Source organism: Besnoitia besnoiti, chromosome VII, assembly GCF_002563875.1.
Source record: "Besnoitia besnoiti strain Bb-Ger1 chromosome VII, whole genome shotgun sequence".
Classification (NCBI taxonomy): Eukaryota; Apicomplexa; class Conoidasida; order Eucoccidiorida; family Sarcocystidae; genus Besnoitia; species Besnoitia besnoiti.
The window spans coordinates 975,699-989,546 of record NC_042362.1 but is presented as its reverse complement, the minus strand read 5'-3'; the positions used below and the strand labels follow the sequence as shown (position 1 = coordinate 989,546).

General features: G+C 59.0%; 1 protein-coding gene across 1 annotated transcript; it reads right to left on the bottom strand.

The window, feature by feature from the left end:
• Positions 1-2,144: 2,144 nt before the first annotated feature.
• On the bottom strand, positions 2,145-13,296 carry BESB_077360 (uncharacterized protein; the record flags this gene model as incomplete). Its single annotated transcript, XM_029366097.1, has 12 exons — positions 2,145-2,636; positions 3,158-3,316; positions 3,821-4,124; positions 4,616-4,845; positions 5,266-5,902; positions 6,204-6,391; positions 6,808-6,907; positions 7,361-7,462; positions 7,988-8,108; positions 8,606-8,690; positions 9,149-9,333; positions 9,741-13,296. 12 exons carry the CDS (start codon positions 13,294-13,296, stop codon positions 2,145-2,147), a joined length of 6,159 nt encoding a protein of 2,052 aa, XP_029217528.1.
• Between the last annotated feature and the right edge of the window lie 552 nt (positions 13,297-13,848).

Sequence of the window (13,848 nt, the reverse complement as noted above, 5' to 3'; positions counted from 1 at the left end):
TTTCGGTTACTATCATCTCTCCCGGCCCGTCAGGCCGTCAGTCATTCTGAAGTCGGTTCAACAGCCAACGCGTTTCGATTGCTCCGCGTATTCGCAATGCGTGTACAGAAAACCGATGCGGATGGAGAAGCGAGAGCCGCGCAGTGAGGCTGCATGAGAAGACACTTGCGAAGTGCCTTTTCGATCGATGAGGGGGGCGGATTCGGTTTTGGCGTTGCGAGGCATGGCTGGCTCTGTGATTCCCCGGTTTGCTGCGGTTTTTCAAGAGAAGAGTACTTTTTTGTGCGCTCTTTAATTTTTCCGTTCTCCAAGCGAACGGCTGGCCCTCTCAGTCGACCGACGTAAAGGCTCTCGACTCACGCGCCGTAGTTGACGCCTCGAGGCTTTCTTTTCGATACGAGAAGCGCACAGCGCTCACGTCTCGCCCTGGCTCGCGGCGCGCTCAAGCGCACGTCTTTCCTGTGGCGCTGGATTCAGCGGGGTGGTTGATTCTGCAACTCAGTTACTTAGAGATTTCGTCGCATTCCGGTGCACTTCGGAAGTTACGTGCGCACTCGCTAGCGCCAGCCAGCCAGCCATTTGGTTGGGCTCCACTTCACCGCTTCGCCAGCGTGCCGCGCCGATCATTGTAGAGCGAAGGATGGACGCATGAGATAAGAGTGAAGCCTAGGTTCAGCCCCCCGCCACAAACCCGCCTCTCGCGGATGCCAAAGGCAGGGGCTGGGTTTGCCTGCGTCGTGAAAGGCCAGAAAAGCGTGTGCGAGGAGAAGAAACTGGAACTCCACTGAGTTGCGCGGGCGTCTTGCGCGCGGCCGGACTCGCTCACACAGTTCATGTCGAGCGCATGCTTTGCTGCATGGCCGTCAATAGGCACATGACGCTCACCGTCGCCTCCGTACCTGAAGTGCGAGTGGGCGCAGTGCTGCCCTGAGGCGGCACCTGGAACCGCCGCCAGTGACGTCTCTATTCACGTGTACTGAGGAAGCGCGAACTCTGTAGTGAAGCGCGGCTATCTTCTCGGGAGTGTAGTTCCTGTTCTTGTTCCTTTTCCTAGCTACTGCACTCCAGCGTGACGCGTGTCGCTCCTTACGTCACTCTGCAGGTGCTTCCTACCGCATGCCCTCGAAGCGGCGTGAGGTGTCTGTCTCGTCGCCACCTATAGTTCTGATTGCTGCATAACCTGAAGACCAACAACCTGTGCACCGCGATGGTCGCCGCGTACCGCCGGTTGATATGCCGCACATGCAGGCTGCTCGGGAGTGGAGCAGCTCGAACGTTAGCCAAGTAGCCGCCCCCCCTCCCCCCCTGTGTCTTCGTCAGCCGGGGTTTGTCTGTCAGACTGGTGAACCGGCTCTGATTGTGCAGCTGCATCCCCTTCCACACTCTGAGGCCATCCGTGAGTCGCGTTTTTGGAGAGCTACGCACTTATTTTCGTGGCACATCGCTGATCGATACAAGTGTCTCTTCTCTTAACCCGCGTCGCTTCTCTCACTCGGCTAAGGGAACAAAAGGCAAATTGGCACACCACGAGCACGACACGGCATTCTGTTGTCGCCTCCAGGCAGGTTCTGGAGCAGCACGCGGTACAGACGCCAGGGTGTCGGAAGTAGTAAAGTACACCGGCAAAAGAGCAAACCTGAGTCGCACATAGGCCGCGAATCACATATTCACCGTCGACCCTAGGACGTCTTCCAAGCTACGTCAGGAACACGAACTCCGCATCGTAACTCCCACGGGATAAGCTCCTTCCTTCCCACGAGGCAACCAACAAAACCGTATGCGTACAATGTACCGATAACTACTGGAACAAAATCAACATGATGTGTATTATTATCGCTCCCCGAGAGACCCTGCTTTGAGGGAAAACGGAAGTCGCTCGCACTCCTGCAGACTTCCCTGAAGAGGTTTTTCGCTCTCCTGAAGGAATACCCGGCTTTGTTTTCTCCTTTCTTTGTCGGAGCATCAAACCCGTGTCGGAAAAAAGGCACGCATACTCCAGGGCTCACAGCCCATCTCTCCCGTAAAGCGATCCCAAGACTCCTCTGTTGCAGACACACATTTGCCATTCCCGACCTCTGCGCGTAGTTCTCTCTCTCGCCCACTGGGCTGCACTCGCTGCTGTGCATCATCTTCTCTCAAGCGCGTCACACTTCCCTTCGGCTCCCGCGTGGCTCAGGTTCTTCGCCTGCAGCCGCGTCGGCGCCCGCCCTTCTGTCTTGGTCATTGTCATGCTTGCATGGGACGCTATCGCGTCCACGGTCAGCGATCGCCCGAATGGCGACACCAACGGCTCCCACCCCCCATCCTACCGCGTTTCGTGCCTCCGCACACCTCCCCAACTCCGCCACGGCGTCTTCCTTCCGCGGGGTGTGGCATTTGCTTGCACCGGCGCCGGCGGCCCTTTCCGCCGCCTCACTCGCCTCCTTCCAGCGCCGCTTGTTGTCTTCCAGAGCTTTGCAAATCGTGTTGCGCATGCCTCCGCGGCCCTTCAGCAGATCCTCGACGCTGCGTATGCCATGGAACAGGGGCTCCACTACCAACTCGATGAAGCGGTACTGCGACTGCGGGAATCTGCCTTGCTGGCGTCGGTCAAAAATTTCCATCACACTCATCCCCTGTCGGCGCTCCTCGTCACCCTGTCACACACGCAAAAGAGCCAGACACTCAAAAAGCCCAGATGAGAGACTCGTATCGACCGGCGGCCTGGCTGACGGCGCAACCTGTCTAAACATGAAAACGCTGTCGGGAGGCAGCAAACGGAACGACACGACAAGCGCCGCCCAGCACCTTCGCAGACGGCGATGAGCTGATTAATCAGATACACAGAAAACGCGAGGAAGCGGAAGCACCAAATGAAAGGCCCCATTCTCTTCCATGCTTGAAGCCTTCGCAGTGGATAGTGAAACCGTAAGAACCACGAATACGCAGACTACACGACTGAAAATAAACCGCATACAGGCATAAAACGCAATCGGCGTTCGGATCTACGATGGGTAGTGCCTTGCGAGCAAAAACGAAAAAACAGACATATATATATATATATATATATATATATATATATAAATGTGCATGCAGTCCCACGGGCGCGTACAAGAACATGTAAATGCACAGATTCGCTTGCTATCTTCTAGTTTTCATCTGAAGGTCTGCAGCCTACCTGCATGAAGAACTCCTCGCGCAGGCCTTCCGACCACTGCTTGTGCTGTTTCCATCCTGTTGCGCTGTGTGACAGGTCTGCGGCCTTCAGGCATGTCTGGAACAACAGCCATCGGTCGCCACCGGTGTTCAAATCAAAGTTACCAGATTCCGAACGGACCTGAGAAAACGCACACAGAGACAACGTCGCCATGCGATGGAAGCCCACGGGAGCCGGCAAGCTGCGAAAGCCCGGACTAAAGTCTGAGTCAGGCGCTTCGGGGCACAGTAAAAAGACTGAGACGATGAAGGGAAGCCTTGCGTGACTTCGTGTACATGAGTGCCTGGTCGGCCTTCTCTTAAGAGAGCCAGCTTTTCGCGTAGAGTCCCTAAACCGCCCGCGGCTCCCGACCGCGGAGGCGCGATTCACAGGACCGTCTACATGTCGATGGCCTCATTCGCCACGCGCGCGTTTCACGTCTGTGAAGGAAAACGAGGTCAAAGCCTCCCCCTCGTTCTTCCATGCCCCGTGTGGTTTTCGCCACAAACTCTCAGAGTAGATTGCATCTGTATGCGCATCGCCAGCAGATCCCAGCTAGCCCGGCGGAGCGTCGCAACTGCAACGGCAAAGCGGGAGAAGCGTCCTTCTTTACGCGCAGATCTGGGCCTTTTCTCAGGTTCGTACCTTCAGTCTGCTGACGTAGGAAATGTGTTTGCTCATGTCGGTAGAGAGGATAAGGGCGATGATGTTTTGCCGCATGTAGCGGTAGACGTCCTTGGCGAGGCCTCTAAAGATGTTGTGCTGTTCGTCGATGCCCGCCGTCCGGAAGCAGCACGCAGCGTGGTAATTCTCGAGCACTGCGATGTCGTTGTACGTCGTCGCCAGCAGCGACTGCGAGCTTATCAGATACTGGTTGTTCAACCCTGGATGGCCGACGTCGTGCGCCACAGCCGCGAGCACCAGACAGACCTCATCGGCGTAGTTGAGTCTGCGCGCACAAGTACGGCGAGCCGCACACTTCTGAACATCCCTCGCGAAGCTGACAGCGAGGGCAACTCGCTTCGCGCCCCAGAGAAGACAGGTGACGACCGGCTCGGGCTGCCACGGACGATGCGCGAGCACGACGCAGCGCGAAACCGCGACTTCTCACATGAGGACCCCCGCGAAGGCGGGAAAACACGGTTTCAGGATGGGGCACAGCAACATTCCAAGACACGACGCAGAAAAGGCCAGCAGGTAGTCGGGAGGCATGTCCATCGCAGCGGCAAAAGAGTCACAGCGTTGAGGTCGTCAAGACGAGTGGCGCGACTTGGCGAGTGGGAGCCGGCTGTCTCAGCTGGACCCACGTGGAGACGAAGGGGCGAGAGTGATTAGACTCGAATAGCTAGCTGGTGACGCGCAATCGACAATGCCTAAAATACCTCACAGTGTGTCCTGGGCGAACTGGACGCGAATCGCCTCGCAACACAGCAGACTTACGCTTGCTTGGACGGCAAGACTTCGTTGACAATGAGCAGACAGAAGTGCGACACCATCGCGGCGTGCAGCTGGTTGTGGTACGGATTGTTCGGGTGATACTGCTGCTGCAGACACCGGAGGTAACACCGGAGGACGTGCGGACTGCAGCGAAGTCCCTCTGACCGGAGGAGAGGGAGAAGCTGCACCTGGCCGGTCACCACCAGGGCGTTGTTGTTCACCAACTCGTTCAGCTGCGGAAAAACAGAGGCAGACCCCATCGAAACAGAATCAGCCGCAAAGGGCCAGGGATCCGCGAACCGCGTTGGCAATGCTAATGAAAAACTGTGCGCCGCGAAACGGCCCGCAGCAGACGACGGGAAGGAACTCGGCAGCTCGAGGCGATCTGCCACTTGTAGGTGACCTGCGTGTTCGCATCGATGAGCGCGGCTCCTCGCGCGCGGATTGCTGCCCCAGAAATCCCCCCTTCCCCCCCCGCTCCTGCGTCAGGGGCCTTTCTCTCCATGCTAGGCAGTTGGCACGAACAATAGTTTAGAACTCGTGCGAACCCGCCACCACGTCCCGCAGCAGCTTCTCGTGCTCCCGCAGCGACCAGCGCGAGGGAGCGCCACAAGCAGCTCCGGATACAAGGAAAGGCAGCGCTCGCCCCGTACCTCGAAGAAGTCAAGTTGCCAGTCGGTTCCTACGGCTGCGCGCATGTGTGCAGGTAGGTCGGGGACGAACTCTTGCAGCGGCGCCACAGAGGCATCAGACTCGGTGGTGCAGTCTTCTTCCGAGCGCGAATGCCTCAGTTTCTCTTGTGCGGATTCGGTGCTGCTTGTCACCTCTCCGTCATGTGCCGCTTGAAGCTCTGGCGGTCTTCTCGTGATCCTGTCGAACGCCTTTCCCATCCGCGCGCCTCCCTCCGCCTTCACGCCGCACGAAGAATCCAGCAACCTGGGCGGGAGGCGGGCGTTCCCCGCGGCGGCCGCGAACGCCGACAACGCTTCCGGCAGCGCCGCCCAGGGCGCACACCCGCCGGCTCCAGGGCACTGGCGCTCTGCAAACGCGGTCGCTTTCTGCTTGGGAGGCGGCGCAGTCAGAGGCCCCGCGCCCGCAGCGGGTGCCCCTGGGTCTGGCGCGAGCCGGCCGCAGCCCCCGAAAGAAGCGCTGCGTCCTTGCCAGTCGCCCAGCACGGGTCTCTGCGTCTCCTCTTGGCCCTCAGGCACGAATCGAAGAAGTTCCGACATCTCCTCGTTATTCATTTGCGCGTGATACACGTTGTTCACGTTCGTCACAATGTCCAGAACTCTGAACACACGCAAGTCATGCATCAAGCCGAGACCGTGACAGCAGCCATCAAGCAAGCGATCAGCGGTGGAACAATGGGCACAAACGACGAGTTTGCCCTCCGCTGTGTGGAATCCACTCCGTCCCTGTGAACCGGCATGTGCTCGGTGAGACCGAGGCCCTAGACTGGAAGGTGCTGCGATGCCTGCGCTTGCTTGCGCTCTGCAAGGCCTTCGCTCTGCGTCCACGATACCCCACTTGAAGCGACAGCGTCAACTAACCCAACCGGAGCAACCCGCTAGTATGCCTCGCTCCAACTTACTGTGCCTGGATGTCTGCCACTTGCTCCAGCGCGACCTGTTTCTGCAGCCGGCTGGTGCCGCTGAAGCAGGCATGGCGCAAGAGGACCTGCGAGTGGCGGACGAGCATCGCCAGCTGCTCAATGCCAGTCTTTGACGTGTCGTGGGAGTACAGCTTTTCTTCGGCAGCCCGCAGGCGTTCGACGCTCCGCTGTGGAACGCACCCAAAGGCCAGGGAGCACAAACGCGAATAACCTCAAAATTCGCATCTGCATGTTCGCGCCTAGCTCCCACACTCGCACACTTCCGCATGCACAAATCTGGCGGTTAACTGTATAAGAGTATGGATTGCAAGAGCAGCCGAGCAGGGGGGGGGGGCAGGGGGGGAAGGGGGGGGGCGGGAGGGCGGTCGTTGAGGCCTATCCGACCACCTGCTCATGGCAACCTGCCAAAGCGGGTCCCATGGGCCAGCTAGAGGCATCAAAATGGCGGAGTGTAAATTCGCTCGGCATCAGTGAGAGTATACGACAGTTACAAGGCACTTTCGGCGGATTACTCGCGGTTTAGGAAAAGTGTGAAAAGCTTCGTCGCTCCGCTTGCCTGCGCTTCCCGCGCGCCGAGGCGTACCTTCCATCTCGCGTAGAGCTGACGGTGGGCGACTTCCATCTGAGCGCGTCCGAGGTAGCCGCATACGATAAACACGCAGGTGCTCACCGCGCAGATCGGCCTGCAGATGACGCCACAGTTCCAGCGAAAAAAGTAAAAGGAGTCCTCCTATGTCCGCCCGCGTAGAACCTGCCTGTACCTGACACGTGGCGCTAGCTCAGACAGTGCGTGTCTGGCGAACGGTGGACGAACAACACGCAGAACGCCGGGGGGGCTCGGCCGCATTCATACACTCTCGGAAGTTTCTGCTTTCCGAATTGCATGGATCTGTGCTGCGCGCATGCATCGCCGCCATTGACTGGCTACACCAAACGCTTCGTCATTTTTCGGTGCGGCCTCTACGAGGCGTGTGGACTCGCCTAAACGAGAGAAGGCATTTCAGGCATCTGACCCCAGAGCCTCCAGGGCAAGGGTCTATCACAGTCTCGGCCCGCGCCCGAGGAAGCTCGCATCCCGTGTCCGCTCTAGTCCAGCAGCAAGAGCTCTCATCATTTTCACCACTTTTGAGACTAACCCGTTGTAGGTGATCACTCGGGGGTGGAGGCAGATGGCGAGAATGCAGCAGCCGATGCTGCCGATGATGTGAATCGTATGCATGGGCAAAGCCAGCAGCGTTCTGAGGAGCGAAGACAGAACAGGGGGGACAACAGCCACGCATGCAACGGCCAGTTTTTTCCGAGCAGGCAAGCGTGAAAAGGAAAACGCGGGAAAGGGAGAAAGATGCAGCTCCACATGGTCGCGCGGACGCAGGTTTCTCTCACAGGTGATAACAGCGATTGGAAGGAAATCAGGTATGTGAAGCATGCCACTGACATTTCTGGAGACCAGGAAACCCACAACGACGCCTCCCACGAAAGCCACTTCGTCTTTCTTCACAAAATCAACACACGTCAGGAAGTGTGGAACAAGCTCCGTCACGCTCCAGTGGGCGGCGTCGGGTTTCCTGAAATCAATTTCAGCGTCTAATGGATGTCTCCCTATCCATAATGCAACGTCGTAAGCAGAGGAAGAGCGTGAGACGGCCTCAAGATACCCAAATTCGCCTGAGCGATCAAACTGAACAAACCAGGCTTGAATGCATGTATGGTCCACGATACAGAGGGGGACGTAGAGGGATGGACATCGTGCGTCGAGGTCCTACCTGACGGGAAGCATCATGTCAACCACAATGATGTGAAAGAGGCAGCACAGCGATACAAGCACGAGCTCAGCCGAGAGTGCTTGCGCCTCGGACACAAGGGGAACCCCTCGGTTCGACGAATCTGAAAACGACAAGAAGCCACATGAAGCACACACAGAAGTTAGACAGAGTGCGCCGCAAGCGTTGACGACTCGATATCCTATATCTTCCGCCCCCGGCAAAGTCTCTCTGGAAGCTAGGTACCGCCAGTTAATAGCGCTAAGGATGGGGGTGGGCTGCTTCAGATTGCATAGCTATCGGGTCTCCGCTGGGCCGCAAGCGAGAACCAGGAACGAGCTAGAGGCCGCCACATCGAGAGAGAACACATGAGAAATATCCGGCGCGACCAGTGCAGCTACGGGGGACGGGCTGTCGCTCTGTCATCGACAGGTTGGTCCCATAAATGCTGGCAAACCTAGTTTGGATGGGATACATTAACCAACTCAATAATGCTGAAAACTGGTATTCGGGTAGAACCTTGCGGCCTCATGTTGACAGTATCCTCGAAGGAAAGCAAAGGCTGGAGAGACGCACACAAGCTGGAGCTCGAAGCAAGATGCGCCAGCAGACACGACGTACCTGGGGAGGAGTAGCCAATGGCGTATACAGGCCCCAAGCCGATGAACGCGACACAGATCATCCCGCAAACGCGGACCGATAGCGCCTGAAAACCCGACAAAGCACAGGCCGCGGTGTGTGTGCATAAATGCTGCCTCTCAAGCAGTACATGGCAACGCACTATGCGGGATAGGTTTGCCTTCCAAAGACCCCCACAGCGAAGAAGGCGGCGGGCGGGGAGGGGGGGAGGAGGAGGGAGGGAGGGGGGGGGGGGAGGCGTGGCTTGATTCACTATATGAGCATTCTGCGCACACGTGGTACGCTTGATCGGAGGAGCTTGCGAACCGCCAGCTTCGCGTTCCGGCTTCGGCCGGGTGTCCCAACAGAAGTGACTACATGCGCAGCAGTACAGTGTTCCACTGACAAAGAAATTTCGAGCACATGGACGCATAATGGAGTCAGCTCTGTGCGGTCATGAGCACAGCGGGATGAAGAGAGTCCAACGTAACGGTAGCGATTGGCGAGCGGGCAACCCTGACCAATACTCGCTGTCTGCTCGCGCACCAGGACAATCATCGCGAAAGACCAGCTTTCGAGACGATTTTTTACACCCGGGATGCGGCCCCCCGCAGCGAGCAGGCCGTAGACGACGACGTGGACACCGAGGGAGATGGAGGTAATCGTAAAGAGGCTGTCGAATTTGACAAGCCCGTAGAAGTCGTACTGGCCATGATGATCTACGACAAAGCCTGACGCACACCACAGGATCATTCAGAGTCGTGAGGCATCGCGTCCGGGCCCGAGACGTGGAGACTTTGATCAACGGTCAATAAAAGCCCTTCCCCGATACGCACCCAAGAGAACCGTGATCACCTCGCATGCAATCAGATACGAACGTCAAGCAAAGGAAGCAAGGGACTGGAAGATACCATACATGACCTGGGTCAGCAGCCACGTAGTCGGCGGTCTATCTGTTTACAAGAGACCTCGTCGCTGACCCCCTGCGCGCCGATTCTCCAAAATCCAGCTCCCCTACCTAGATCCTACGTCTCCCCTATCGAGACTTGCATAGTGGGTCAGATAGACTAAAGAACGCGAAGCATGATGCTACCAATCCTTCTTGATGGAGCGTACGTGCTGCCTGTTGAGTTCTTACTTCGTTCGACGACTCTCCAGGAAACTTGCAAGATCTCGACAAGAATGAGGACGAGTCCGACAACAATCAGGCGGAACGGAAAGAGGCGGTTGAGGTACAGGCGATACGCCTCCTCTTCGGCCTTGTCTTCAAAAAGGAGAGGCGAAGTCACGCCTTTTCGCCACGCGGCTCTGCTGTCTTCGTCGTAGACTCTCCATTTTTGGGATCGAGGCGGGGGGGCTTTTGTTTTGATGTCTCTCCCATGCGCCCGTTCTCTCCTCGATATGCCCTTCCTGGTCCGGGAGTGAGCGTGACCGGCCGCCGGGAGAGCATCGCCTCCGCCGCTCGCGTTATCTCCGCCGAGCATCTCGCTGCCAGACGCTAGGCGATGTCGCTCCGTCACCAGCGTGATCCTTCTTCGAGCTCCGCCTTGCTCCCTGAGAAGGGCGGTCCTGTGCTGGTCTTCGCGGTCGCGCTTCGCTTCCTCCAGTTCGCCTTCCTCGTCCAACTCGTCCACCTCGCCCTCCTGGCCAAGATGGTGCAGAGCCGCGACGCTGCCTCTGCTGTGTTCGAGGCTGGGGTGTGGCGCTTCAAGTTCGATCTCCCCTATCTTCGCTTCCCGCGAAGCCAGTTTCCTCTGCAGGAAATAGTCGTCGACAGACGACGCCCGGACCCTCCGGCCGGGGAAGCCGCTGTCTCCGCCCTGCGCAGAGTCCGTCTTGCCGCTCCCTGTGTCCTCCCACTGGCCCCTGGAGTGCGCCTGGGAAACGGCGTCAAAGTTGCTGCGAGCCGCGTCTCTTTGATGCCCCAGCTCTTCGAGCTGGGTGTCCGAATACGAAGACCCCCAGTCGTCTCCGCCCCACATTTCCAAAAAATGAGAGATGTAACGACGAATCGGGCCGCCTGGGAATCGCTTCGCAGACGCGTCCCTTTCTGGTTGCGAGGGTGGCAGCTTCCTGGCCTCACGCTCTCTGCGGGTCGCCGGGCGAGCAGTGGGAAGTGCAAGCTTTGGCACAGCTCTCTGACCCTCCTTCCCCGGCATGCGTGACAGCGAACGGGGGGTGCTTGCAGCCGAGGTTGCCGGACAGGTGAAGAGGCACGTGGATGACGTTCGTTCCGGGACGGATTCAGTGTGGTCCGAAAGCGGCAGCCGATTGACCTTCACGTCCCTGGCCAGTCGGTGTGGGCTGCCGGCATTCCTCTTCACAAGAAAATTCGACCTTCTTTCCTCTCTGCCAACGTCCCTCTTGACAACGCGTCCCGTCACCACATCTGCGCTGTCCCGCCTAGCGCTCGCCGCCTCCTCGCCAGCGCTGGATGCGGGCAAGGCCCGCGGACCTGCGATGCGATGCTCAGGGCTGTCTGGTGCTCTGTATGGGAAGGAATGCTCCTCTGCGGCTTCCGCGAAACGGGGCAGCCGGCTCGTTGACTCATGAGTTTGCAGTCCAGGCGATGCAGCCGCCGTCAGCGGAGATCTGCTGCCCTTCCCCCTCGCAGGTGCAAACGCGCCGCCAGTGTTGGAGGCGACAGGCCCACCGCTGTCTGGGCCTGCCCCCCCGATGCGTACCGCGAGAGCGGAGCGCCCCTCAGAGAAAGAAACCCCGGGCTCCGCGTTCCCGTGTACAGCGGCAAGTGGGAGAAATGTGGGAGTGCTGAAAGTGCCCAGTCTCCCGGCCGAGTCAGCGCACGGCTGACAGCAATCCTCTGCCGCGGCAGCTGCGGGGAATACGAAGGAGCCGGAAGCCGATCTGTTCGGCACGTCGCGCCCTAACTCTGCCTCGATCGAGTCGTAATCTGCTGAGGCTCCATCGGCTTCGCCGGAGCCAAGCGTGCGGGTGGAGCATGACGCAATAGTTGGAACTGAGGGGAAAAGCGTCACGCCGTCATCGAGCTCTTGCGTATCAACAGCGGAAAGCGGCGGAAGACTCTCGAGCTTTCCACACACACCCAGTCTCCCTTCTCTTGAGACCTGGCGCCAGGGATGAATCAAAAAGGGTAGGGAGCAGCGTGCCCAGTGGCAGTCGCGGGGGAAGCGTCCGCGTAACCACTTCGCAGACGAGAGCCAAGGGCGACAACAGCCTTCCGACCCTGCACGTCGATAGCTGGCACCGCAGGATAGTCCTGATGGCGTCCCAGGCGCCCCCTCCTCAATTGCCTCGCTCGCAGTGTCGTGAACACCCGACGGGGCACTGTAGGGACTTTGGTCGTGTTGAAGGGCTGCTGACGCCGAAATACCGGGCACGTCATTGTACGTTTTCGCGCGGATCTCTAGCACCACGGGCTCCCCCGGCAGCCCCAGCGGCTTCACAGTTCGCTTGCTTGATGCAGGGCTGCTTCGCGAAGACGCATATAACTCTGTACAACATGTTGTGTTGTCGATGGACGGAATGGACGCGGAAGCGCGGGGCAAAGAGACAAGCGTGTTGCCTGCCGTCAAATCGAAACCTGTGTGCCCGAGCGCCTGCCTAGACACAGCGTTTGGTGGATGGAAAGGCGGATTCTTGTCGAGTGCTGAATGACTCGCGGCAGCAATGGCGTCGCACGGCGAAGGCCGGGGACACGTGGGAGGCAGTGCAGCTTTGGCACACAGACAGAGCTCGGGAAACTCGCGCGCGGGCTCCTGACCTCCCCGCTGCCCAGCTGCCGGCTCTTCGTGCAAGTCGCCATCAGAGAAGTCGACAGCTTTTCCCTCGCGTGGTGCTTGGTGTCCTTCCACCTTCTCGCTCCATTCGAGCCCGGATTTGCCCGGCACCGTGAGGAAGGGAGTCGACGCGTTTTCGAAATCGTAGACAAACGACGGGGACTGGGAGTGTTCGCGAGAGCAAGACGAAATATGGCAAACGCCTTGACCAAGTTCAAACATGCTGAGGAGATCGTTCTTCTCTGTGAACACGCACGAGCCGAAAGGCGCATCCGGCCGTGCCCCTGCGGAACGAAACTCCACAGCCGGGGTGACGGAAGCGTTCGTCCCAAGACGAACCAACTGTCTGCTGGGCAACGAAGAAGGCAAGAAGGCGAAGCCCGAAGCTCCCTGCTTCTTCTCCGCGCGGCAGCGCCCACTCTCCGCACGCAGGAGAGGATCTCCGCCACATCCGCCAGCCGCGTCAGGGGCGACGACAGCTTCGAGGTCTTCACTCCCCCCCCGCCCTGCACGAAACCGACCGGAATACTCAGCGGCGGAGAAGGAAGTCGCCGTTCCCACTGTTTCGAGTTGCTTCCCACTCGCGCCGTGGTACAGCGCACGCGGAGTTGAGCCGAGGACGAAGGCAGGCAGGGCGTCTGTCGGCCGCACAGACTCGTCTAAAAGCGGGTACGAACGCGCCCGCTGCTGGACGGAGCCGAGCGCCTCCACGTGGTCTGTGTAGTGGGGATCCTGGAGCCACGGAGCCTGCGAAAACACCTCTGAGAAGGTGCGGTAGCCGCTGTGATGAGGAAGCCTGGTGCCGCAGGCGAACGAGTCGCCAGTCGCCCCCTCTGCTGCAGCTTCATCACGCTGGTCAGATGTCGGTGACGAATCATCGCACGCAAATCCAGACACGTCGTCCCAGCTGCGACGTACGTGCAACGCGGGCTGCATTGCGGAGGACGGAGGTGTAAAATTCGTCCTACAAGCGAAAATGCGGAAACACAGGGCTGGACGCTTTTCGACCGGAGAGGTCGAGCGCGCGAGTGAGCGCGCCGCAGGTCCCAACCCGTGTCTCCGTGGCCCTTTGGCGCCACACGGTGGTGAACAAAACCGCGACGCAAACTGCGGGGGGGGGGGGGGGGGGGGGGGGGGGGGGGGAGGAGTCTTATTCACAGTGTCCACAGAATTACCAGTGGTAAAGCGCCTAGTGGCGTCTACACTCGCTGTGCAAGAATGCCGAAGCAGGCGCCCCCGGCTCTCACCAACGCCGCCCACGAATCCCTCGGCTCACAGAGGGAAAGGGGTCAGAGCAGCCTTGAAAACAATGGCTCATGCCTCTGCAGAGGAACTGTGAAGAGCGACTGAGGTCGGCCTGCCGCGTCAGGCTTGCTCGAGTGAGCGTTTGAGAGCTGGGGGAATCGGTGTAGGAGTTCAGCATTTGTGTCGCACCAAGAGAATCAACCTGAGCAGTCGTGCGAAACGCCTGTGCTGCATCTGTGCCAG